Here is a 27474-nt window from a genome sequence, read left to right as displayed (position 1 = left end):
GAGGAATATCGTCCTCAAGGGTTGGTGGGCCAGGATGTGCTCTACTCTCTCTTCCTCCCCCTCCATTTGCTTCCGTGTGCTCTGATCAGACATGTCCCTTTCCTGGAGCTGCAGACTCAGTGCTGTCCTCTGAAATAAATTCTTTTGGGGGAGGGGCAGGTGTCCACGTAGTTGGGATTGGGGCCTGCCCCTCAGCCCTCTCCACTGCTTCTCTACTCCATGCCAGCGAAAACATTTCAAGTGATAGTCTGTCAATTTCTACAGCCCCTGCACCAACACTTTGCATCATCTAGAGGGAATAAAGCATTGAAGTTCCCAGAATCTCTCATGCCCCGTGGGAACCTTTAAAAATACTCTGAACCCATTTGCTTAGAGAAGTCAGTCTCTCGACCTCACTAGTCTGGCCTTCCCTCCTAGGAGCCTCTTATAAATTTCTCCAGCCGTGCTTCTATGTCTTACCAGTGCAATTCTTTGCTCTTGATCAAAGAATCTAATTCCAGTAATACCAGTTATCATGAAACTGTATAATATTTTAAAATATAATTGCCTAGACATTTTACTCCTGGAAATATAACCAAGGGTCATAAAAAAGACATGTGAACAGACATGTGTACCCTACTGTTCACTGCAGCACTCTTTACAATTGCCCAAAGGTGGAAGCAATCTAAATGTCCATCAATGTATAAACAAGGCGGTCTAAAGAGAAATGAAGTCCTGATACATGTTAGAACATAGATTGTTGAGTGAATTAAGTCAATCATAAAAGGATGATAATAATAATAGACAAGTATACACAGAAAAAAGGGTTTTTTTTAATGATTACTAGAGGTGAGGGTAGTGGCTCTGTGCTGACTTGCTAACTCCCATAAAGAGTGAGAGCCTCAGAAACCCAGAGGGTCTGTCCTGTGTGGACACTATGAGTCAGAATAGACTTGGCAGTTGAGTGCTTTTTTTTTTAACTGAAAAATAACATTTACAAGTCAGTCTGTGAATGATTCTGAAATCATTATCCTCTAGCCATTTACAACCCTTTCAGAGATTGCTATCTAATTTAGTATTCACTTATACTCATTTGTTGTATCTTAATTAGCAGCTTTATCCCTTCAGTGCCATCTAAAGTAAAATAAAGGCTCTCATATGATAAAATGTAATACATTTCTGGACATGGCTGTCATATGGTATCCTTTTGATTATTCATATAATAATACATACAAATAATATTTATTTAATAAAATGTAATATGATAGATGAATTATTATTCAGTGTTTATGAACGCCTTTTCTGTCCTTTTTCTGTGATGTTTCCCTAGAAACTGGTTTTGCTTTCATTTCATTGTGAACTTCATGGCAAGTTTAGGATCTATACTTTAAAGTGAACAAATAGAGTATAGCATCTTTAGTAAGCATATGCTAATCCTCAGCATAACTTCTAGAAAGTTCACACTCATATGATCGCCCTATAGTGGGAGCATTCCCCCAAAAGGAACTGTTCCATCGTTCTTACAGATAACATATATTACTTACAGTATTTTTATTTTCTGTGCATTACCTTTCAAACACTGACAGTAGACATCTCAGCTACAAGGATGCACCATTGTCCATTGTGGTGGTCTACATTTTCAGCAGTTTTGTTTTAACTAAGAGTAACATTTTTTAAATTTTGGAAATAGTGTGGTATTTTCTCACATGACTGAAAATAGAGTACACATGTTTCTTTTAAATAAAGATTTATTTGGAGACTAATTGTAGCATAAGAACTCAACCTCATCAAACATTCAGTTCATCATGTCAGGCAATCGAATTGAGCTTCTTATAAAGAAATGGATGATCTCCTTAATCGCTGCTTCCGTCTTCTCTTTTTCTACTGGTTTATTTGCAATCCTCAAAATGAAGTTTTGATACTTTTCATCCATAGTACAAAGTCTGGGGGAAATGTCTGTAGCAATGATGCTGATCTCTGTCTTTTTTTCCTTTATGAAACTTTCACTGCATATTTCAGTCTTGTGGAATCTTTTGTGTTAGTCTGATTGTCGATCAGAACCAGGGGACTGTGTTGGTGATTCTTGATTATTTCGGCAACACTTCCAAAGTACTAAATCAAGGAAACATAGCTGAGTTACACAGTGATACTTATGTTAACTTCACACTCCAGTCCTCCCACTTTCCCAAACCCAACTGAGCACTTCTACTCACTCAAGACACTCAAAGTCACTAGGCTCCTGCTAACATTTTGTCTGAAACAGTGTAGTTGGGCAAATGTTGCACCCTTCCAAGTGGCAGTCCCTGGCCTTTCTTATATTAGGAACATAAAACTAGAACTGACAGCATAAATAAGCAAACTAAATTATTAGATAGATTATTTAGTTGTAATTAAATATTTTGCTTTTAATTTAATGTCAGATGTGAAATTGCCATGCTATTATTTTTTGAATTTTTTATAAACCAGTTTATCTGTATGCCATTATATATTTCTCAGATAAAATGATTGGTCTCTCTTAAATGTACTTTCAATTAAATTTTTCTCTCTTTTTTCCCTCTTTAGCAAGAAAGAAAACCATGTGTAAGTCCTCATGTTTCCATTTTGTCTTGACTCCCAGTAAGCTTGGAACTAAATTAAATCTTAATTAACTAATTCATGTTAGCCTCTTATCATAAATATTTATTTTTCTATGCTTTCATTCCTGTCTTCGATGGGTTTTAATTTAAGATAATCTAAATTTTTTTCTGTTTGGAAATATGATCAAAGGTTTTTATCTAATCTTTCTTTTTTAAAAAAATAATTTTACGGGGGGCTCAAACAACTCATCCCAATCCATACATACATCAATTGTGTCAAGCACATTTGTACATTTGTTGCCATGATCTAAGTTTTATCTGAAAGAAAAATAAATGTAACATAGGCTATGAAGTGAAAAGCACTGATTATATAAATATGCAACAGTTAATATAGAAATGCCTTCCATTTTTAAAAAGTCATTGTATTTCAAAAGCGCCATGAATTCAGCAATTATTATAACTTATTTTATTATCTCTTTTAATTTTTCAGCTAAAAGTGATTATCAGGGATACAAGTTGTAAAAAATTCTTTATTGATAATTTAGATGGTTTCCAAATATCTATATACTGAATAAAGTCAAATGTTCAGAATATTGGCCAACTTCTTCAAATGGGTATCTGAATATTAGGTCAGGGGAGCAGTGAAAGACAGGAACTTTTGAATAACTTAGTCTTTATTCTTTTTTCTTCTTCTCATCAATCATTCAAGCTAGTTTTAATTCCCAATGAAAAATTTTTTTATGATAAATACCACAGGATGTTTAATTTGGGGGGCATAGCATGTACTTTATGGACTGGGGTCAGAAGCTAAATTTTTAGAATACAGGACCAGAAAATGAAATCATCTTTATGCGTGACCCGTTTGAAGTGAATTCCATGGGGATAAGTATGTTCTGAACTCAGAAAGCAAAGGAGAAGATCACTACACGTCCACAGACAAAGAGCTGCCCTTCCAGTTCCCAAATGAGTATGCTTTGCATTAGTGTGAGGGGCTCAAAACATTTGAAGTGGTAAGTTATGATGAGTGGAGTTAAAGTGTATTGGTGATTTAATTGAAAGAAGCATTGTCCTTAATTCAGTTGTAGTTCCCTTCAGTTCTCTTTTTCCTGCCTACACTACCTCATTGTGTTTGTGCTAGTTATACCTGGATAGAAAAATGACTTGTTTGATGGCTGTAGATCTTAAAGTCAATAAAATAAAAGCAGAGTGTTGCCAAGGCTGTATGCCAAAATAGCTGCATGGAAAGTTAAATATTTAATCAATTTGGTAACTCTTTTTGGCTCACGTATATACAAACACTAATACAGGCAATCTTATAAAAATATTCATATGGCTGACTTTGTATAACCAAACTTTTCATTTTACACTCAAATGTTAAGTATATGGGAGAGATGGTCTTTTTATTATAGCTTACTCTTACTTATTTAAGTAAGATTTAACAGACTCTGTTAGTGCTTACTAATAGCACTATAAGAATAATGAGCTCAGCTGGTAGAGCGGAGGACTGTAGCCAAAAGTTGTCTGGACATCCTTAGGTCGCTGGTTCGATTCCAGCTTGAAGGAGGTGTGTGAAGTTTTTAAAAATGAAAATGTGGAACAGAATTTCTATTTTCATGGAGTCCAAAATCATTGAGACTGCCTGAGTCCCTGGAACAATAACCCTGAATACTTAAATGACAAATATCCTCTAATGTCTTCTTTAAACAAACAAACAAACAAACAAACAACAAACAACAACAGTTTATCTTAATTAGCAAAAAAATGTCTGCGTTGAGCGCTGTGCTCCTTAAAAGAACTATCTGTAGAGCAGCGGTTCTCAACCTTCCTCATGCCGAGACCCTTTCATACAGCTCCTCATGTGGTGCTGACCCCCAACCATAACATTATTTTCGTTGCTACTTCACCGCTGTCATTTTGCTGCTGTTATGAATGGGGCAACCCCTGTGAAAGGGTCGTTTAACCCCCAAAGGGGTCTCGACCCACAGGTTGAGAACCGCTGCGGTAGGGGATCAAAGTGACAAGTGCAACGTGAAGAGTTAGGAGGAAACTGCAGGGGGCAGTGATTGATGTTAATGGAAAAGGAACAATTCAGAAAGGGAGGCTGCGACAAGGGCTCCAGTGGAAAGAAAATGCTTTGAGTATGATGATGGCAACCTACGTACACATGTGCTTGACACATGGATGGATGTGTGGATTGTGATAAGAGCTGTACGAGCCCCCAATAAAATGACTGAAAAAGAAAGGAAGCCAGAAAGGGTGTGAGTGAGCTCATAACTTGAAGAACATAATCAATATCAATCCATTGAACATGCAGAAATCGTTTAATTGGCTTGCATTCTAGTGTACACTTTTCAACAACTGCAACAACATGAAATAAGTTTTTAAGAAAAAAGACTATAGTACTTCCTGTTGGATATGGGTAAGGAAAAACAAACAAACAAAAATAGGATTTGTTTGTTTTGAAGGAGGAATGAGGACGTTTCAGGCTGATAGGAGTATCCTAGAAGGACAGCGAGGTCCAGAATTCTTTTGGGGCTCCAAAGTTATATGGGAAGCTTTCAGGGTCACTATGAGTCAGAACTGACCCAAGGGCAGTAGAGTTTTGAATTTTGTCAGAATCTTTCAATGGGACCGGATTCCTCTCTGCCCCTTTAATATTTTATGGAAGAGCTTAGCCCTCCAGGGAGGCTTTAGAATGAGGTCATCGATCAAGTATTATGTCCTACCAGGATCACCACCATTTCCTGCTACTGTTTACTACTGAGGAACATTTATTCAAAAAAGACTGGACAAACGTTTCTGTGAGAATGAGGGATTTTATAAGTGAGGAAAAGCAGACAGCCCTGGTACAGCTGAATTGGTGTTCTATGGTAATGCAACCTACATTTTAAAAACCTAATTTGGTCTTGACCGGTGCTTTCAGATTCAAGAATTTTGTATTTTCTAAACATCTGAAACCTCATTCAAAACAAAATAGAGTAAATGCATCGGCACAAGACCTTTCAGTTGTCTTAACAATGCTATCGGTCTCCTTCCTGTAATCACTTAATCCATAAGTCACACAGTTACTAAGCAGCAAACACACTGGGGACAACCATTGTGCTCTTTTGCTCTTTCCTCTTCTCCCCTCCAGAGTGCCAGCTACCTCTTTAAATTTAACCTATCCTTCAACACTAGGTCATGTATTTCTCTATTTACGGAGCATTCAGGGATTATTCCAGTTTATACTGCACAACAGGACCAGGATGGCTAAGCTGGAGGACAGCAAGTGTTGCCTTTGGTCAATATTGAAGAAGCATTGAAATTCTTGTTTGGTGAGTATTGAAAGGCCCCAAGCTTATTCAGATTTGAACTAATGTTTCGACTCAGTCAGGCTTTGTCTTCTCTGAATCGTTCCCTGATCACCTAATGCAGTACCTGTGGTAAACTGAGGACCTGGAAGGAATGATATGTGGTTTGCTCCCAGGGCTCTGACCACTAGACTCGGCATACCAGCCCTTGCGAAGCTCGCCTTCACAGTGCAGCGATAACGGACAGTGTCCAAAGCACATATGCTCCAGGAAGGCTGTTCCCCCATCACATCCACCCTCCACATCAAGAAAGCTGTTTCCTACGCCCCTGGCTCCTCAGTTTGCAGTTCCAGGAGGAGCAGTCAGCGCCCTTTGTGTCTCACTCATAAGGATCCGGAGCGACTCACAGTTCGTCTCACACTTTCCAGATCCATCCTATCAAGTGTTCCTCTAGAGAGCTCGGGATATCAAAGATGAACACTACCTATTCTACTATGTATGTATTAACAAGAGGCTTGCAGGCCTTATTACTATAAAACCCCATTGTTGAATACACTCTAGACTCTTCTCCGGATATTGGAGATTAGTCTCCTGGGCTCAGCTTTTTTGTCTCTGCAAGGATCCCCATTCAACCTGTGGGGCTGGACCCCAAAAGTGCAGAACTGAGATTCTAGCTATTAACTTTGGAATCTGGCTCCTGACCTTGAATTGGGTGACTTTACTTCTACTTGATAATTCAACCTTGCTTTATATGTCCCCTGGACTAAAATCCTAAGTTAGACTGATCTCATTAAGAAGCTGGATGACAGGGAACAAGATATAACTTTGACATCATGCTAGTAGTATGTTCTCTTACAGGATAAATTGCCTGAATAAAGCATTCTCCGTGGTTCTCTGTAGCATATATGCCCGTTAGGATCAAGTCCTCGGGCACCCTTTCTTCTCATTTTTCGTATTTGATTCAGTATGACTGTGCTCCATCTCCATTTGCAGAGTTCAAAAGAGAAATGACTGACCTCTTCTCCCGTTTTCTTCCTGCCCAAAGCATACTGTTTTGTTGCTTCAATAAACCGCACGGGAATGTTATATACACGCTTATTAAAGAATACAACTAATGTGTATGGTTGTTTGCAGTCGTGGCCAGAGCTTTTCCGAATAAGAAATGATCCATCCTGTTTAATGACAAAATGTTTGGAAAGCATAATTTTGGTTAGTTTTATTTATATTTCCATAGTTAGAAATTATTTTTAAAATACTCATATTACATTCAAAAATGATTATCTAGCTACATAATTTTATTATTAGAGTTTATTTTTATTATTTTCCAAGAAAATGGCATCAGCAACAATATACTCATAGAAATCCTCAGAGAGTTCGATGCCAGCTTTACGAAGTATTCTGTAAGATGCTATGTATTACATTAGCAATGTGTGAGGAGCTAGATGAAGATGAAGCCTACAGGCTACTCTTGAATTAGGGGTCCAGCTCACAAGTAGCCTAGGAATATAAAAATCTTAAAACAAATTTCACTCAAAAGTATTGTAAGAAACAAATAGAAATTAGGAATCAAAACACTTCAGCTGGTAAAAATGCTCCTAAAACATTTTCAGTGAATGGGTGGGTAAGCAAACAATAAACATTGCAACAAACGACTGCAAATTTAATCCTTTTGTTAAAAAAAATATCTAAAATCAGAAATTAAAAAAATTATGAACGAAAACAAAGGGCAAGAAGAAGAAATGTAATAAGAGTTGATAAACCCAGGAAAGAGATTGAAGAAAAAGGAAAATCTCAGAAACGAAGAAGTCACAAGATGTTCATGAGACAATAGCTTTAAATACAAATTTTATAAGCAGCATTGAAAGAGAATGTGGACACGATGAAAACTGAGATTAAAAAAAAGATGAAGTATAATAGAGTTCAAGAAACCATGAAATAGGAGAAAATAAAAACAAAAGCAGACATGAATGAAGTAGAAAAGAAATAAAAACAGATCAAGATAATAAATACAATTCTGTTTTTTGAAAAAGATCAATAAAATAGACAAGCAGCAACTCCACCATGAAACAGGTAAAGTAGATAAGTATAACCATAAAAAAGGTGTAAGCATCTATAAAATTTACGAATGACAAAGAAACGCTGTCGGTAGGAAATTCTAAAACACCTTAAAAGACTACTCTGTACATCTCTATACTCACTTCTATGGAGACCTAAATGAAATGAATACGCTCTTAGAAAAACACCAACGCCAACAGAAATGTAAAACGTTAACGACCAACTGAGGTAGAAGGAAATTATCAAGGAACTGCTTCACAAACAGCCCGGATCCGGATGGCTTTCAGAGAAATTCTATCAAGTTTAAGAAATCAGCTGGTCTTGGTGCTGTATACATTATGTTGATGTACAGGAAATAAAGGAAAAATTTCAAATTATTTTCAGGAATCAAGTATATCAATAATATGGACTCTATTAACCTAATTCATGATATTAAAGCCTAAGGAAAAATTATTTTTATTATTTCATACAATAAAAAAATCATAGCCAGTGCCATGAATAAGTGTAGGGAGAAAAATAATTTTATTATTTCCCTAAAATCATAAAACTACACCCATTATCATCAAGTCAATTCTGATCCATGGTAATCCTATATAGGGGTTCAGTGTCTGCATGTCTCTACGGGAGCAGACAGCCTCATCTTTATCCTGCTCAGTGGCTGGTGGGTTTGAACCAACCTTGTGCTTAGCAGCCCAACACCTAAACCACAGCACCTCCAATGCGCTCCTTTGCATATTAATGCATAGAGATGTTTTTTAGTATCAATTTGGTTAGAGAGAATCATGAGAGGGGACTAGCTCCACAGGTATTGAAAAATACCACAGAACATCTAAATGTAATTAGTGGTACTATACTACCCTTCCCTAATAAGATGATTTTTAAAATCAGATTTCTTTTTAAATTTGTATCTATTTCTGGACTTTCTATTCTATTTGATTATCTATTCATGCACCAGGCCCAGTAAGTATTTGGTAAATTGTATAAAAGTTATAACAAATTCTATTGTTTTCAGTGCCTCCAGGGAAAGATTGGCTCATTACCTGTGAACTTCCTGTGTCAAGGGTAGCACCTGCGCAGTCGCTGTTTAGCAAATGTTTGTTGAATGAATTGGATGAAGCACCACTAACTTCTAATGACAATTAAGAGACATAGGATGTAGAGGTACTAGATAGCCCTGGGCAAAAAAAATTTCACCTTTTATGCTAAGACTGTGAGGGAAATTTTATAAATCAGGTAGCACATAGCAAGGAAAAGAAGAAAGGGCATGTGTAGGCTCATGGGTGCAAGAAGGGGCTTTAGTGACATGGTGAGCTAGGCATGGGTCTGCAAACTGAAATGTTGGCGGTTAAAACCCACCCCACACTCAGTGAGAGAAAGATGAGGCTGTCTATTTGTGTAAAACTTCCGTCTCAGAAATGCTGTCTAAGGCCATTAAGAATTAGAACAGACTTGATGGCAGTGGGCGTGATTTAGTTTTTAGTTGAGTGCCCCCAAATCCAAGCACCAAGTGCATAGTAAGATACTTCTCTGCTGAGGGACCCTTTGGGCCTGCACTAGACTTGTTTAATCTTGGACTGTCCAAACTATCCTCAGAGTTCTTAGGTGGTAGGCTTGGACTTTACCACCAGATCGTCCAGGTCACCTTGACTCGAATTTTTTATCCCATGCAGTGATCCACATTAGCCTGTCACTTCTCACTCCTGGAGGAGCCCTGGTGGTGTAGTGGTTATGTGTTGGGCTGTGATCTGCAAGGTCATCCGTTTGAAACCACCCGCCTCTCTGTAAATTTGAAATCTTGGAAACTCACAGGACAATCCTGCCCTGTCCTATAGGGTCACTAGGAGTTGGCATTGACTCGATGGCAGGGAGTTTGGTGTAGGGTTTTGGTTCATCTTGAATAGATCTCATGTAGCACCACACCTTACAGTGCGCTCCCCCCCCGCCCCCCACCAAGCCTTCTCTTCCACTGGAGATCAGCTAAGCTGTGGGTCCTTGTAAAGATAAAGGGACAAGTAGAGATGAGATGGCAAAACAGAGAGAAATGCTTGAATGAGACCTGACAGGATGGTAGTCCTTATTGATTCAGTAAAGGAAAAAAAAAATCCTTGTATTCATAATCATTGCAATTATTTTTAATGAGCACATCATCAGGACAGTAACTCCATCTATTATAGACCGAGGGCACCAAACCTTGTTTGACTTGTATAATGCTTCCTCTGCAGACTTTCGATCACAGGCACCCGCATACCATGGCTTAAGGTGGACGTCAGCTTCCTGTGAAATGGTAGACGACATTATTACACAGGCCATGGCTTTTCAAGACCAAGTAACTTCTGTGCGTAAGGCTCACTTTGCATTACCAAGACAGGTCTAACTACAGTAGAATCCATAAGGAGAAAATGAGCCTTAGGTTTCCTTTGATCACCCATCAAAATATCATTGACTCTCTGCCCCCTCTCCCCCACCTTTGACCTTGCCTGTCATATTTGGGCAGAACAAATAAATCCTGCTAGGTTCCTGAATCATTGATATATTTTTTGGAACTAAATCGTGAACTCTCCTGCAACTGTTCTGTCATTGCCTTTGATTGGTGGAGTGATTTTAGTTTGCAAAGTGTTTTACAAATATCTTACTTGCGTCTCTCAACTGCTGTGATGGGAAGGACAGATGATGGCCTCAGTTGACAGCCGAGAAAGGCCCAGCTTAGACTTTCTTTAACTGTACAGTCTTGTATGTGTTGTGATACCATCAACTCCACAGATCTATTCTGGAGATTTAAATAAATCTATCCTGACCATTTAGATAAAATCTATGTGAGAGGAGGAACAATGAAGACAACACACTTCTTTCCCTACTTTTGAAGAAACTTGAGTTGTTATTTAAGACACCTGGAATTTACATAGAAATAAATGCGCAAGGTCTTAATCATGGAGACTCACTAGAAAATGGCTACTCAAAACCGATGGAAATGCTCTATTCTTCAGCTTTGCGTGATGCTTTCTTTCATCAGAGGGCAGGCCCTTACCTGCAGTTCATTTCATACCTGTTCTGACGAATGGGAATTCGATGCAAAGCTTGGTAGGGGCGCATCCACGGTTGGGCTTCCCCCGTCCATAAATCCTGAAAGGGATTTCAAACATCAATTAGTCTTGGTTTTTCTTGAGAAATATCCCCATCACTTTGGTGGGTGCTGCAGAGGACCCACAAACCCCATCGTAAGGCACCAGTTCTGCAGGTCTGATCTCAAAGGCCCTTTCAGGGGGTGCATGAGGTTTTCGCTTTTCCAATTACATATCTGTTTGATGCCCTATTTTCTTCATCTGCTTTGACCTATGCAAGAGACGGAATGCAAAAGCACATCTGGGAATCCAGCTCTCCGGTTGTTCCAGACAGTGTAAAGAGATTTACGAAAACATAACATGAGGTGACTCCTCTCGCTAAAAATATTTGTTTGGAAAATACAATGGCTCGTAAGAATATGCTATTTGCATTAACATGTAATGAATCTAAAATCATCCTAAATGAATGAATGAACATTTTAAAATGTCTGTTTGAATTGTGACCACATTACCTGCCACTAGAAAGAAAAGCCATTACCCAAAGTCCTTTGAGTGTGCAATGTTTTAAGCATGTTAAAGGGGTGTGAACAAAGAGTCTGAGAATTGCTGCCTGCAGGCAAGGACTCTCTCCAGGAGATGATAGGGCAGATAAGGAGACACATGCAATCGCGAAAACACTTTGATTGTGTTCATTCATTCATTCGTCATTCATTATTATGTGCTTGGCAGTGACCCTATAAGGCAGGGTAGAACTGCCCCTATGGCTTTCTGAGCCTGTAACTCGTTCTAGGACTGGAATGTCTTATCTTTCTCCTGCAGAGCCACTGGTGGATTTGAACTGCTGAGCTTGTGGTTAGCAGCCCAACTCACTAACCCACTGTGTCACTAGAGCTCCATAATCTTGAGTAGGCAGTAAGTTTTAATAGGCATATTAGAGAAGGCTTTACCAAGGTAACCTTTGGAGAAGAAGTGCAGGCAAGTAGGGAGGAGGAGGAATATTTGAGGAAAAAGTGTAAAAGCGCCCCAGGTGACTGCAATAAGACCTCTGGGGCAGGAGTGTGCCTGGCATGTTTGTGGAAAAGCAAGGGGGTCACTGTGCCTGGAGTGCAGTGACAAAATCCATTACCATTGAGTTGCTTCTGACCTATGGTGACCCTATGTAGGGTTTCTGAGACTGCAAATGTTTATGGGAGCAGATAAGCCTCATCTTTCTCCTGAGGAGTGGCTGGTGGGTTTGAACCACCAACCTTGTGGTTAGCAGGCAATTCTTACCCGATAGCTCCCCCAAAGGAGTGAGCAAGGGGAAGAAACATAAATGATGAGGTCACGTAGGAGGCAATGAGGAGACCAGGTTTACAGGCCCTGATGGCTTCTCATCATGACGTAAGCTGTAATGAGATGTAGTTTAGGGAGCCTTCGGAGGGTTTAGAACAGAAGAGTAGAAAGATCACTCTGACTAGTGTGCTGGAAATAGAGAGGAGCAAGGGCAGAGAGGGCAGGTCAGGTCAGTGTTCTTGTAAACCCAGGCAGGAGATGGTGGTAGCTTGGAACTATTGGCTTCCAGTGGAAGTAGTGAGAGTGACTGATTCCTGATATCTTTTGAAGAAATTGCTGCAAGGTTTATGAAAGAAGGAGAGGAGTCAAGGCCTCACTAAGATTTTTGGCCAAAGTGGCCGGAGTTATCATTGATTAATATGAAGAAGTCTGCAGGAGGGACGGGTTTGTGCTCAATACTTCAGATGATTGTACCCTACACAGTCAAAGGAGGAAGCCACCCTTGGAGAGCATCTGGTGCTGCAAGCTTGACCGGAAGGAAGGCTGTGTCCTAGTAGGTGGGGCCTCAGTGCTCCCCAGTGGGAGGAGCCGAGGGGAGAGGGTAGTTGGCTTTTCCAAGACACGCAACAAACAGTAGTTCATTTGGGGGAGTAAAAACAGTAGTTCATTTGGGGGAGTAGCATGACTTACATTTTTGAAGCTCTGAATATGTGCCAGGCCTTTTCTGTTTTCTACTCATTAGCTCATTCTGTCTTTATTCCATCCCTGTTTCGGTAGTTATGGAACCCAGTTTTACTTATGAGACTCTCCGGATCTGAACTTCACCCCTCACTGCTTCCATTACAGTCTACATTCCATCCTCTGCCTTTCTGCTGTAGTGTTTGTTATTCATAGCACTTGATTATTTACCTGACATTATGTTATGAAAGAGTGGGTTGGATCGAGAAACAGAAAAATAATAATAATAATAAAGCATTTCAATATTGACACATTGCTGTAATCAAATAATTTTAATTTTGTACTGTCAATAAAAAAGAACTGTGCTTGGTAATTGTTTTACTTATTTAAGATGAATCAAAAATTTAATTAAAACTGACCAACTGATTTGTGCTTTTTTGAACATAATCTTTTTGTATATGATTATATTCTGTTTATTTAAACTAATTTCATCTTAATTACTTTTAAATATTTTCTAAATTACCCAAGTAGGTTTTGTTTTGTTTTCTGTATTGAGTAGATAAGCAAACCTGACTTATCTATTTCACATACTTTTAGGGTGATAGATGGTTTGTCTTGGGAGAATTATCCAGATAGTTTCAAGGTCTTCTTCTCAGATGCGAATTGTAGCTGTATTGTACATTAATCAACATGTACTGTAGCTGTTAAATGGTACTCATTTATTGAAGGATTTGCATTTATTGACCACTACACTCGGAACTTCTTATATATTGTTTTAGTTATCCATCTCATTTTGAAAATAGCTTCTTTTGTTTAGTGGGTAAGTGAGGGAAGATATACACAGCCAATAGAAATATTAATTTAGAACTAAAAAGAGCAAACGCAAAAATTATCTTTAAAAAAATCTCCTTTTCGATAAGCCAGTCAGGGTGCAGTGTAACAATGATGAAACATGCAACTTTCCTCTAATTCTTCAATGCTTCCTCCCCCCACTATCATGATCCCATTTCTACTTTACAAATCCGGCTAGACCAGAGGATGTACACTAGTACAGATAGGAACTGGAAGCACAGGGACTCCAGGGCAGATGATCCCTTCAGGACCAGTGCTTAGAGTGACAATACTGGGAGGGTGGAGGGAAGGTGGGGTGGAAAGGTAGAACCGATTACAAGGGTCTACATATGACCTCCTCCCTGGGGGATGGACAACAGAAAAGTGGGTGAAGGGAGACGTCAGACAGTGTAAGATATGACAAAGCAATAATAATTTATAAATTATCAGGGGTTCATAGGGAGGGGGAGTGGGGAGGGAGGGGAAAAATGAGGAGCTGATACCAAGGGCTCAAGTAGAAAGCAAATGTTTTGAGAATGATGATGGCAAAAGATGTACAAATGTGTTTGACACCGTGGATGTATGTATGGATTATGATAAGAGTTGTATGAGCCCCCAACAAAAGATTTTTAAAAATAATAAAGTTCTATTAATGGGGGAAAAAAATCTCCTTTTCAAATAATTTTGTGAGTTAGAGTCTTGATTCTTGACCTCATTTTATAAATGAGCCAATAGCGGGGAGACAATGGTAAGCTCATCCAGTTGGAAGTGGCCTTGTTGGTGTTAGGACCCAGATGCATCAGATGCTAAGATGCTACCTGATAGCGCTGCTCACAACTTCGATGCACTTACTTGGCAGAGGTACAGGTTTGTGATGAATTTGTCTGAAAGAAAGGATTTCATATGAATTAGAAGGTCAAGCACCACGTGAGTAAGTCTCGCTCTTGTCGACCCTGCTGTGCCCTCCTCACACACAAAGAGAGGCGCTGCATGCTACAAAGGAGTCAAGGTAAATGGCCGGGGTAGGTACCAGTAAAACTCTTGTCTTTCGCTGGAAAAGGAGGGCCCTGGACTAAGGCATCTGCGTTTAGTGATATGTAAGAACTAAGAGGAGTTTGCAGGGTAAGTCTCTGCAACTCTTAGCGGGCTTTTTAAAACTATTACGAAATTAGCACTGTTTTTATTTAATTGCACAACTGTGCAATTAGAAACTTAACGTTAAGGGCAAAACAGTGCAATAGCAGACCTGCAGCACCCTGACGAGGCAGCTCCCCGGTGAGCGAACAGAGCAGGCCTGGGCACCAGCTCATGGGAAAGCATGGATTCTTACTTCTGGGTGGGCGGCAACACCGGTAAGGGCAGACCCTCTTGTCTGTGACTAGATCCTCGGTGACGTTCGGCTGGTATAGGTTTGTCTGGAATAGGAAAATTCTCCTGTTAGAGCAGGCAGGAGAGCAAAGTCGTGCCAGCTCGAGAGAGACACACGTGCTAGTCACGCTCTTGTGCTGTTGATGGGAGGGGAGCTCCCAGAAACTCTAGGGCCAGCCTCCTCTGTCTTCATGAAGCTTTTAAGCTATTTTTCAGATAGTGCCCCAGAGATCAAGAACCAGTGCCATCTTGTGGACTACATTCCCCAGAATTCTTTGTTCTCAATGTTATGGGGGTGGGGGTGAGGTGGGCAGACGATGTTGCACTGAAGTTCCCAGAGTTTCTCACACCTCACTCAAAAAACTAAAGCCAAACATTCGGCCATCGAGTTGATTGTGATTCACAGTGATCCTACACGACAGCGTGGAAGTGCCTTGTGGGTATGTGAGGCTGACTCTCAAACAGGAGTAGAAAGCCTCATCAGTCTCCCCGGGAGCAGCTGGTGGTTTCAAACTGCTGACCTTATGGTTCGGGGTCCCAATGCAGAACGCACCCCACCACACCCTGCTGGAACCCTTCGGAGCCCTGGATCACATGCATCTGGACTGCATTAGGTATAGCTCCTCCTCCGAGGGGCTGCTAAGAACCCCTCCAGCATCGCCTCTGTCTGACCAGAGTATTCTTTCTCTCTGGAGAAGATAAGAAGCTAATTCTGGTAATCTAAGGATCAGAGCATGCCACGACCCTTTCATACAGCTCCTCATGTGGGGGTGACCCCAACCACCACATTATTCTCATTGCTACTTCATCACTGTCATTTTGCTACTGTTATGAATCGGGCGACACCTGTGAAAGGGTCGTTTGACCCCCAAAGGGGTTGGGACCCACAGGCTGAGAGCCACTGGATTAGCAATACCACGAGCACTTTTCTCTCCTGTGGGTGGAGGCTCCTGCAGCCATGGACTGTGTACAGGGACACACTTACTTCTTTCCGTGTTTCAGAGCCCCTGTGTCTTCGTGAGGATTCCATGCTCCCTCATCAGCAGCCATGACAGACAAGGAATGGAGGGACAGGAAGACCCAAGCACCAAAGGAAAGGCTGAAGGACACAGCCCGAGGAGAAAGGACATGGGGCACGGGTGGGAGACAAGTCACCAGAGCAACGCGAGCAGAGAAAGTTGAAGTGCACATTCAGAAATGATCCGTTCTCGGACGCCAGAGCACGAGGCACAGCGCTGTCGAGATGCCCACATGAGCTCAGGAAAGGGTGAGAAGAATCCCGACTGTCGGATTTCAAGCTGGGGTGCTTTCAAGTGTGAAGTCAGACGGGCAGCGGAACATCAGGGTCTGTGTCATGTTTCATTGCTGTGACTTGTGGGGTTTTCCTCAGTAGTTGTCAAGTCTGATTAGTTTTTAGAGCGGGAATGTTCTAGCTGAAACAATATGTGGAGCTTCTGACTGGTGATAAAATGAACAAACCATTTGAAAATACACCAAGAGAATTTTGAAACTGTTATTTGGAAGGTTTAGCAAAGGAATACACAGATTCATTTTTTTCATTTCTTACTTCTAAGAAATGAGAGACACTGACTGTCTTCGCACCTCTATAGCGCTACTTGCACTGTCTCTTGACAAAGCATTCATGTCTGCAAATAGGTGGGTTTTGAATATGTAGACCAGCGGTTCTCAACCTGTGGGTCACGACCCCCTTTGGGGGTCGAACAACCCTTTCACAGGGGTTGCCCGATTCATAACAGTAGCAAAATGACAGTGATGAAGTGGCAATGAAAATAATGTTATGGTTGGGGAGTCAGCACCACATGAGGCACTGCATGAAGGGGTCACGGCTTGAGGAAGGTGGAGAACCTCTGAGGTAGACTGTAGGCTGTCCCAAGGACTCCACCCAGTAAGCTCGCTTTCTGTGAACTTTGCTCCCCACCATGCGTTGCACAGTGAAGATCATTTTTCTTTAGAAAATTGAGTTTCAAATTTATAATCACCTCATAATAAAATAAATGTAGAAACACACTTGTACATGTCTTCAATGCAACCAACTTTAGCAAACATGCTTATCCTTCAAAATAGCATCTAGGCTTACCTTCACAAACACCTGATGCATTCTGCTGAGAGGTGATTGGAGTCTGTAAGGACAGATAAAAAGAGCAAGACAAAGATAATCCATCAGCTAAATGTGGAAAGATGAGTCAAAGCAGCATTATTATTTTTTTTTTTTGGATTTTTATTTTTTATTTATTTTATTTTTTTTAACATTTATTAGGGGCTCATACAACTGTTATCCCAATCCATACACACATCAATTGTGTAAAGCGCATTTGTACATCATTTCTCAAAACATTTTCTCTCCATTTAAACCCCCGACATTAGGTCCTCATTTTTCCCCTCCCTCCCCGCTCCCCCCTCCTGCATGAGCCCTTGATAGTTTGTAAATGGGTATTTTGTCATATCTTGCCCTGTCCGACGTCTCCCTTCATCCACTTTTTGGTTGTCTGTCCCCCAGGGAGGAGGTCACACACAGTTCCATGTAATTGGTTCCCTCTTTCCTACTCATTCTCCCTTTACCCTCCCTGTTTTGCCACTCACACCACTGGTCCTATAGGGCTCATCCGTCCTGGATTCCCTGTATTTTCAGTTCCTATCTGTACCAGTGTACCTCCTCTGGTCTAGCCAGTCTTGCAAGATAGAATTCGAGTCATGGTAGTGGGAGCGGGGAGGAAACCTTTAGGAACTAGAGGAAGGTTGTATTTCTCATCATTGTTACATCGCACCGTGACTGGCTCATCTCCTCCCCGAGACCCCTCTGCAAGGGGATCTCCAGTGGCCTACTAATGTAAAGCAGCATTATTAAAATCAATATTTTAGGAGAACTTTTCTTCGATACATTCTTTCAGTCCCCAAACATCAGTTAAAAGCACACAACCCCTAGCTCCCCTGGTCAATGACCAGTTAGCTGGACACATCTCATGGAAAGGGAAGTGCTGTCTTAGTTTGGGGACCTCTCTGCTTCATGAACAATGTTGATGGATACCATAGCCAACAGGCCCTGCCCAGGAAGCAGTGCTCATGCAGTAGGATTCTGGCATCTGACTTTGATAAATAATTCGCTGCTCTTGATAAGGGATCATGTATATCAGGGTGCAGGGCAGGTAGCAGGTCAAGGTGGGCATCTACTCATATTTGGAGTAGCGTAGGCCTCTGTGCTATGACCGCATGGTGTATTAGTGTGCTTGATACACAGTGGTCAGCCACTAGCTTCGAGGTCAGTGGATGGATATTGGACACATGGGTTAGGGCAGAGCTTCTGTGAGCAAGACACATATGGGGGGAGGCAGGCCCTGACAAGAGATCTCTGATCTGCTGTACACACTCAGAAAAGCTTCTGGGACCAAGCAGGGATGCCCCCGCTAGGCAGAAACTTCTATGGCTAACATCATTTGAAGTCTCTCTTGGACCATCTGGGCAGACAGTTCACTTGCTAAGATGATCATGTTCACTTTAGCCAGAAGCATTTCCAACTTGAGACACGTGGACAAGAATAAACATCGCAGGACATGTGAAGGACTTTTAAGTGCAAATTTAACTTACTGTCTTCAGTGGCGTGGCTGGCTTCTTCCTGCGGCATAAAGAGATTGGCATTATTAAGCCACAATGAAATCAATTGGAGATGGCCACTTAGCATTTTACTCTGAAATTTGAGCTAAAATTATGAAACAAATGCAAGAGCATCCTTAGTGGTAGAGAGAGATGGCAGCTGGACCTCGTTATGATCCTCCTGATGTCAGACAGAGTCCTCTCACAGCTGGGAAAGGGGCTCATTGGGATAAACGGAAGCATCGGTTGCCTGGAAGTCTGCAGAAGCAAGCCCTCGTCGTTAAGTCTGGGACTAAGGGAAGTCTGCTACTCGGCGGCGGCAGGCCTATTTCTCTCAGCTTCTTCTCTGCAACAGGTACTCACCCGACTCTCGGCAGTGGGGATGGCACTGCAGGCAAAGAAGGTAGCTTCGACTCCCAGGTCCCGCTGTGCCGACCTGTGTATACATATAAACAAGTCAGGCTTCAAGTCTGGACCCTGTAGGACAGGGTAGAACTTCCCTGTGGGTTTCTGAGACTGTAACTCTTTACTGGAGTAGAAAGCCTCCTCTTTCTCCTGCAGAGTGGCAGGTGATTTCAAACTGCTGACCTTGCCTTTAGCAGTCCAACGTGTACTCCGCTATCCTTTCTGAGGTCCCTACTAAATGTACAAGTGCACACTTCTTGGTAAGATTGGCGGGGCAGATCTATAACTACAGCTGGGACCCGCTACTCTCAGTATGGATGGTCTTGGCTTGTTACGATTAAGGCACAATGAAGTCAGAGAAGACAAAACACAAGTAATTCAATTTCCAAGATTTCTCAAGTCCCTGAGGCGTAGAAAGCACACGGAGGCCCTGCGCTGGGACTTGGGGCAGAGGTGAAGGAGTCGAACGAGGTCTCTGCCCTCTCAGGGTCACACTAGGACGGGGAGGGAAGACGTGCGCACCCCACAGCATTGCATTTGACGGGACCACCTGCTCCAAACACAGAAGATGCCCACCTGCGGCATTCAAACAGAGACCACAAAATACATCCTCCTGCGCGTGAGTAGGGGGAAGGCCTCGGGTTTTCCCCCAGAGCACACTTACTTCTTTCTTACACACAATATGAACACACGGGGCTAATCTCCGTAAACACGCAGGACCAAACAAGCAGTCACAAAGAGGGGAGTGGGGGTACTTATTCAGTACAACAGCCTTCCCTAACAATACAAAGTAGTCCAGGTGGATATTTCTACTTGCATGTTAACGCACCTGGAGAGACTTTATTTCAAAGCATTTTGCAAAAGAGACTATATTTGGAACTTCTGTGTTTCACATGAAAATAAGCTGAAAGGTTATCTGCATATGCAGTAGGGATTCCAATTGTGTGTAATCCGCTAGTGTATCAGAGATTTTGGTGGAAGATTTCTGGGGAGGGAAACCCAATCTTGTCTGAAAAATAAGGAAGTGAGAGGTTCAAAGTCAGAATTTCCTTCACGGATTTTCCCCCTCAAATGCCAAGGGCTCCGATGGCCTTGGTACATTATCTTTGTCAGCTTAACTGCCGATTTTACTACTAAGCTCCCTTTCCTTCATATCTCTAAATTGTCTCAGACACCTCCCTTTCTTCTTTTCTCCTCAGAAATAACTTCTTGAGATCAGATAAGAACATCCCAGATCGAAATTGATCTATGTGCATATATCTATAGGTTTAGTATTAAAGTAGCAGGTGGACATTAGATCTCTACTCAAGTACTCCCTCAATGCAAGAATACTTTGTTCTAATAACCTGGCATTCCATGATGCTCACCTTCCCGTCACGATCACTGAAGATGGACACGGGTACATAAGCAAATAGGGTAAAGAAAGCTGATGGTGCCTGGCTATCAAAAGATATAGATAGCATCTGGGGTCTTAAAGGCTTGGAGTTAAACAAGTTGCCATCTAGTTGAGAAGCAACAAAGCCCACATGGAAGAAGCACACCAGTCTGTGTAATCACGAGGTGTCAATAGGATCAGGTATCAGGCATCAAAGAACAAAATATCATAGCATTATGAATGAGGGGGAGTGGGGAATGGAGAACCAAAGCCCATCTGTAGGCAACTGGACATCCCCTTACGGAAGGGTCTCGGGGAGGAGACAAGTCAGTCAGGGTGCAGCAGTATAGCACCGATGAAACATACAACTTTCCTCTAGTTCCTTAATGCTTCCTCCCCACTACTATCATGATCTCAATTCTACCTTACAAATCTGGCTAGACCAGAGCATATACACTGTACAGATAAGAGATGGAAACACAGAGAATCCAGGACAGATGATCCCTTCAGGACCAGTGGTGAGAGCAACAATACCGGGAGGGTAGAGGGAAGGTGGGGGAGAAAGGGAGGAACAGATCACAATGATCTATATATAACCCCTTCCCTGAGGGACGGACAATGGAAAAGTGGGTGAAGGGGGACATCGGACAGTGTAAGATATGAAAAAATAATAATTTGTAAATTATCAAGGGTTTGTGAGGGAGGTGGGGTGGGGAAGGAGGGGAGAAATGAGGAGCTGATACCAAGGGCTCAAGTAGAAAGCAAATGCTTTGAGAATGATGATGGCAGCAAATGTACAATGTGCTTGATACAATGGATGTATGTATGGATTGTGAAAAGAGATGTGCGAGCCCCCAATAAAATGATTGAAAAAACAACAACCAAAGAACTAGCCATATGTAAAGTACTATTGCTGGAAAATAATTCAAACCGAAGATGGTCTACAGAATGAAAAGAAACAGATCAAAAGGCTCCATCGAGTACAACTCCATTCATGTAACATTCAGAAAAGGCAAATCTATCGCAACCAAAATCAGATTGGTGGTTGCCTGGGACTGACGGGGGCAATGAACGGCATTGACTGCAAAGGGGCAGGATGAAACTCTTTTGCTGGGAGAAAGGAGTGGAAATTTTCTGAAGCTGGACTCTGGTGAGAGTCACGTAATTCTGCACATTTCCTAGAAATCATTGACTTGCACCTATAAAATGGGTGTTTTAGGACTTGTCAGTGACAACTCAGTAAGTGGTCCCGATACTTCTGATTATTATTGTGAGTGCGATCTCGTCTTATCATCGACCATCAGGGTCTGCCGGAACGGGGCACTGTGCCAGAAACTTGAAATATACCAGCTGTAGACCTCACGTACCGCAAGAGAAACAGATGCTCAGAGACGAGTGGTTGCAAAACAGTTAGCAAGTGGCAGGACCCAGGTTCAAAATCAGGGATGTCCGAGCCTAGTGCCGAGGCAGTCACTTTCTCTCCAACCACATCTCACAGGGACAGTTTGACGGGTCAGGTTCACATGCTGGGAGAACCGCCTTCATGTGGGAGGAGGATGAGGGGAATCCTGGGGTGCTTTGTTATTGCCCATGAAAGCAGGGGAACGACACCTCTCTTCTGCTTTTAGGCACCTCCTGATGGTTCCAACAGCCAAAGTTTGGTTGACAGTCAAGAGTTGAACAGTTCCTACACCCAGGGACTCTGAAATGATTAGCAAACGCCTAACACATGTAGAAGTCCTCCATTCCTAATAAGACTTGTAGGGGCTCCGGGATTCCAGTCCAAGTCTGGGTGACTCGAAGTCAGTGCTTCAAAACCAGTTCAAACTGGTTTAGTCATGGCCTAGGGAGGGAAATTGGAGCAGACCAGCATTTGCAAAATGTGGGTGCCTGGATGACTGGAAATGGAAGAATTGTGGGTTGAAGACGCGGAAGGGGGACTCAAAACAGTGAGCTCTTTCAGGAGGCCACGTGGGAATTTGTTTTATTGGCAGATCTGTGAGACCTGCATTCAAAGCGGCGGGGTCAGCCACCATCTCTGAAGTGGGCGCCGCTGTTTCAAACTCTGTCCCTCAAGAGATTGGGTTACTATGTGGTGCACATGGTACCTTTGCTTTCTAAGGGGAATATTAAGTTTCTAGCAGGTTTTCCCCATTTCAGTTATTGTCCAGAGACCCACGTCTTGCAAATTCGAATTGATCCAGCTTCATTTGCTCAGCCATGACTGAGTCAGGAAGAACCACTTCGAAGCGCTACTCAACACCCGTACTTTCTTTCTTCTTCTTGTTAAAACACTTTTATCGGACATAATCCAAAACCCACCCTTCCAAATGGGACATTATCCTGAAAGAAGAGCTAGGTGTGAAGGCTGAGCTGTGGGGACAGCCTCCGTCAAGGGAAGCGAGAAGGAGGAGAAAACGCTCAGCACGGTAGGATGTCCGCTAACAGAGAGGGTGAGCTTTCTTTAAACAAGAGCAAGCAGACAGCAGCAGATGACGATGAGGAGGAGGCGGTTGGTCACCATTTTTTACGAAATTTCGATACACAGGTGACTGCTTCTTCATGGTTTATGTGAGCTATTTATCTGATTTGGAGCAAGATTAAAATCCAACCCAAAGCATGCATGTACTTTACCTGAAGCTGAGCCTGGAGGAGAGGCTGGCTTTGCAGAGTTACTTGGCTTGGTTGATCTGTTCACCATGGGAGCTTAAATATATAAATATACACGTGATTACAGATATATCCCACTGAGGGGAATTCACACTTAAGGGAAACACTGTCCGGTCGAGGGAGCAGCACACTGCAGTACCACTGTGCCTCCAGGGCTCTTGCTAATAGAAGGGCAAGGAAAACGAGGAAGACTCTTCATGAGATGGACTGACACAGTGGTTGCAACAACAGGCTCAAACATAACAATTGTGACGACGGCACAGGACTGGGCAGTGTGTTTTCCTGTTGTACACAGGGTCACTATGAGCCGGGACCAACCTAACACCACCACCATGGACCTGAGAGAGAACTGAAGTTCTAAAACCAGGATCCAGAGCCTATTTCACTCTTCCATTTCTTTAGTCTTCTGCAGAAAGGGTTCCTAGGGCAATATTTGTAGTGTCACTTCAGCGGCTTGTGGATTTTTGAGCACTAGGTTTTAGGAAAAATCTGTGCTGACTGAAGGTGAGAGAAGTGCCCAGGTATCTTCACAATTAGAGATGGGCGTCTTGAATCATGAAAGTATACGGAGGGTGGAACAAAGGCCATGAGACCAAGAGCTGGGTCACTCACTGGTGCTCTCTGCTGGACAAGCCAAAGAAGGACAAATGTTGTGGTTACAGAGAAGAGAGACCAGCCCAAGTGAGTTTATCACCAAGTAGTCTTGGATGCCTTAATCAATTGATAAAAGTTTTCACGTGCTTAAAACTACAAATCTTGCCTTTTTCAAATGGAGGTGAACTGCTTTCTGTGGGATGAATATAGTTTTCATCTTCATCTTCGACAGGGACGACATAATCGGCCTAAAAGAAATGAACAACGGGAACACTGTAAATGTGTGTTTTCCTGTATGGGAGAGGATGATTTTAAACATTTTGGATTGAGATATAATTAATATACTATTAAGCCCCCTTGCTTAAAGTACTGTATATAATTCATTAGTTCTAATTCTGTCCACAGAGCTGTGCCACCATCACCACAATCTAGCTCTAGAAGGCTCTCCTTGTCCGCAAAAGGAAGCCTGCACTCATTGCTCGTTGCCTTCCCAACACCCACTTCTAACCAACAACTACTCTCCTCCCCAGAGTCCAGATCTGCCTGTCCCGGCCATTCCGTCTAAATGGAGAAGCCATATGCTGTGTAGTCTTTTGTGCCTTTTTTCATTGAGCGTAATGTTTTTAGGACGACGAAGGTTGTAGTGTGTATCAGAGCTTCATTTCTTTTTATGGCCAAATACTATTCCATTATCGGGAGACACTGCATGTTGTTCGTCCACTCATCAGTGTGTGCCATGAGGGTTGATCTCACCTTTTGGCTGTTGTGAACAATGTCGTGATTTTAGTTTCTCTTAGTATGTAGTTAGGAGTGGTATATTGCTGGGCCACATGGTAATTGTGTATTTAGCAGTTTGGGGAACTGACACACTGTTGTACATTTCCACTAGCAATGCACAAATGTTTCCATTTCTCTATATCCTCAACAATACTTGCTAATTACTTTGTTGTGGCTGATACTTTTGATTATAATTATCAGGGAAGTAAATGGATGTGTCCACTTGCTTGACCATCCTGCACAACCTTATGATCCATTTTTCAATTGTGTTTTGTATATGGTGTGAGGCAGGGGTCCAGCTTAATTCTTTTGCATGTAGATATCCAGTTGCCCTAGGAAAATTTGCTGAGAAACTGTTTTTCTCTCGTTGTCTTGACACCATGGTGATAATCAGCTAATCATAAATGTAGGGAGGGACCGATTTTATATCAATAAAGGGAAAATGAAATAACCAGATCTCCAAAGTGGCTTTTTACATTTTTCTCTGGTCTAACCAAGATGGATATTCTGAGAAAGAACAAATATTTCTGAGCACTTAATATATGCCAGGTACTTTTCTGTGTTACGTGTGTTATCTTACTTAATCCTGATAAGAACTCACCTTATCAGCCCGATTTCAGGATGAGGAAACTGAAGCACAAGAGAGTTAGCTCGAGTAACTGCTTAAGGTCTTACAGTTAAAAGAAGCAGAGCCAGGATTTGAACCCAGAGAGTTCAAATATCCAGCACCCCTTCTGTTATCCACTGCCCCCTAGTCCTTTCCTTCCTTCTCCGCCTCTTCACATCCTCTTTCTACCTTCTCTTCACGGAAGTGGCATTTTCATTCTCTTTCTTCAGAATTCTCCCGTGTCTTATATCTGAACACAGAACACTGGTATTGGCAATCAGCAATGATACCTGGATTGCATTATGGGGTTTAGTGGCATAATTGAGTTATTATAAAAGTTGGAAGCACCACGCCCCACCAAACTTTCCCTAACCCTTCCACCTCAGAATTACCTTTTTCTGGGTTCTCAGTTCTGCATTCCCCCAAATACCAAGTTATAGTGGAAATTTGTTAATTTCTCGTATCTTGGATCTGACCTATTTGGAATCATGGTGTTTCTGGTGTTGAAAAATGTTACGTCCCAAAGAGCAATGAGAGGGAAAAACAAACAAAAGACCCAACTTGGATTCAGTCCAGGAAAATTCTGTTTGCAGTCTCTCTTTGCCTCTCTGCCATTCGATAGATGGTAGAAGGAGAGTGGATGTATACTCTATATCCTCAGTATTACAACTCAAGATCTCAAAATAATGTTATCTGCCAAAATAGATAGGTAATTAAGAATCATCACCTTTTGTATGCTAAAAAAAGCATCTTGGCATCGATGAAATATTTTAATACAAACTCAATTTTTCCATGTGCACATCACAAAAACTTGGTTAGAGTGATGTCAGTGGTCTTTTGAAGCTAGTGTGCCTAGCCTAACCCCTGTCCACCTTACCGCTTCTTCCCACTCCCTAAGCACACCTTGAAAGCACATCACCTCTCAGACCAACAGGCACACTTCCTCCCTCTGAGTCTGGTAACTTTCCTCCTCAAAGTAGCCCTAAAACCTCGCTGTGGTCAAACTGATTCCAACTCATAGAAATGTATAGCTGAGTCAAAAACTACAGTGCTTACAGGAGCAGGTGCATGGGTAAGGGTGGGTGCATGGGTGTGTCATGATAGAGACTGCTGGCTAACAGGAAAACAAAACAACACACACACACACACACACACAACAACAAATCCACTGCCACTGATGGACTCATAGGGACAGAGTAGAATTGCCTTCTGGGATTTTTCCAGGCTATAAATCTTTTACAAAGGCAGCTGGCTTCAACTTTCTTCTGGAAAAGTGTTGATAGATTCCAACTGCTGACCTTGTGGCTCCCAGCTGAAAGCTTAACCCCTGTGCCATCAGGTCTCCCATTGTAAGTAGGGAAAGGGATCAGAACTCAGTTGAGCTGGAGGCTCAGTTGCTCTGAGACCACACGGGCCCAGTATTGCCAGGTCTTCAGTTTCCAAGAGAAACTAGAAGTTGGGATCTTTAAAAAATAATTTAGAGGAGTGAGGCGAGGCTTGCAGACTCTCGGGTTCCTGTTTACGCTGTGTAGACCATATCTCTGCGAAGATGGCCAATGGACCCAAGACCCGAAGAACTTTCTGTAAGAAGTGTGGCAAGCATTAACCTCACACAGTGACCCAGGATAAGAAGGGCGAGGATTCCTGTACGCGCAAGGAAAGAGGCGCTACAGAAGCAGAAGCAGAGTGACTATGGTGGGCAGACAAAGCCAGTTTTCTGGAAGTAGGCTAAAACCACAAAGCAGAGCGTACTGAGGCTTCAATGTGCTGAGCCTAATGTAGGTCCGAGAGGATGCTGGCCATTAAAAGTGCAATCAGTCTGCACTGGGAGGTGATAAGAAGAGAAAGGGCCAAGTGATCCAGTTCTAAGCCTTGTTTTATCTTGTAAATTTGAAAAAGTGTTGAGTCCATATTAGGATTCTCTGTAAGAAAATATAGTTATATTCTTACTCAAAAAAAAATAATTTAGAATATACTCTTGGTAAATGCAATATATTAACCCCCGCCTATGTGCCAGGCATGGTATTTGGTGCAGTATGCATCTTCTCTTTCCTATTGAACCCTGTGGAGGAAGCTTCGCGGCAGCGTTAGTTTACCTCCTCCTCTTGGAGCTCTCTGGGCTTGGGAGGGACTTGAGGCTTCAGAAGAGCAGCGGGGGACGGCAGAGTGGTACAGAGCCTGGCTTTCGAGGAAGGCCAGCTGGGCTTACTGGGAAGTGTCTTGCTGACAGGTGGAGACCGTCTCTGGCTTGAGCGGTTGTCTTGAAAGGAAAGAAACATAAGACGGATGAAGCTCTGGATCATTCCCTGGGTAGAGGCCATCTGAC

The 27474-nt window shown here is 42.2% G+C and overlaps 1 protein-coding gene across 1 annotated transcript in view; it reads right to left on the bottom strand.

The window, feature by feature from the left end:
* Positions 1-1709: 1709 nt before the first annotated feature.
* The window catches only part of BLNK (B cell linker), a 78469-nt gene continuing 52704 nt past the window's right edge, over positions 1710-27474 (bottom strand). Inside the window, exons 6-17 of the mRNA XM_013004186.2 lie at positions 27245-27408; positions 23931-24012; positions 23135-23206; positions 19084-19156; positions 18715-18742; positions 17210-17252; positions 15074-15158; positions 14596-14627; positions 10944-11020; positions 10091-10174; positions 6862-7017; positions 1710-2091 (exon numbers count right to left, since the gene is read on the bottom strand). Of these exons, the coding sequence (XP_012859640.1) occupies positions 1972-2091; positions 6862-7017; positions 10091-10174; positions 10944-11020; positions 14596-14627; positions 15074-15158; positions 17210-17252; positions 18715-18742; positions 19084-19156; positions 23135-23206; positions 23931-24012; positions 27245-27408 (1016 nt within the window). The 3' untranslated portion in view covers positions 1710-1971. The remainder of the gene's footprint in view (positions 2092-6861; positions 7018-10090; positions 10175-10943; positions 11021-14595; positions 14628-15073; positions 15159-17209; positions 17253-18714; positions 18743-19083; positions 19157-23134; positions 23207-23930; positions 24013-27244; positions 27409-27474) is intronic.

Source organism: Echinops telfairi, unplaced genomic scaffold (genome assembly GCF_000313985.2).
Source record: "Echinops telfairi isolate 266 unplaced genomic scaffold, ASM31398v2 ScPeMD7_70;HRSCAF=299, whole genome shotgun sequence".
Lineage (NCBI taxonomy): Eukaryota > Metazoa > Chordata > Mammalia > Afrosoricida > Tenrecidae > Echinops > Echinops telfairi.
Note: the sequence above shows the minus strand (reverse complement) of the source record. Positions and strands in the feature narration are given on the sequence as shown.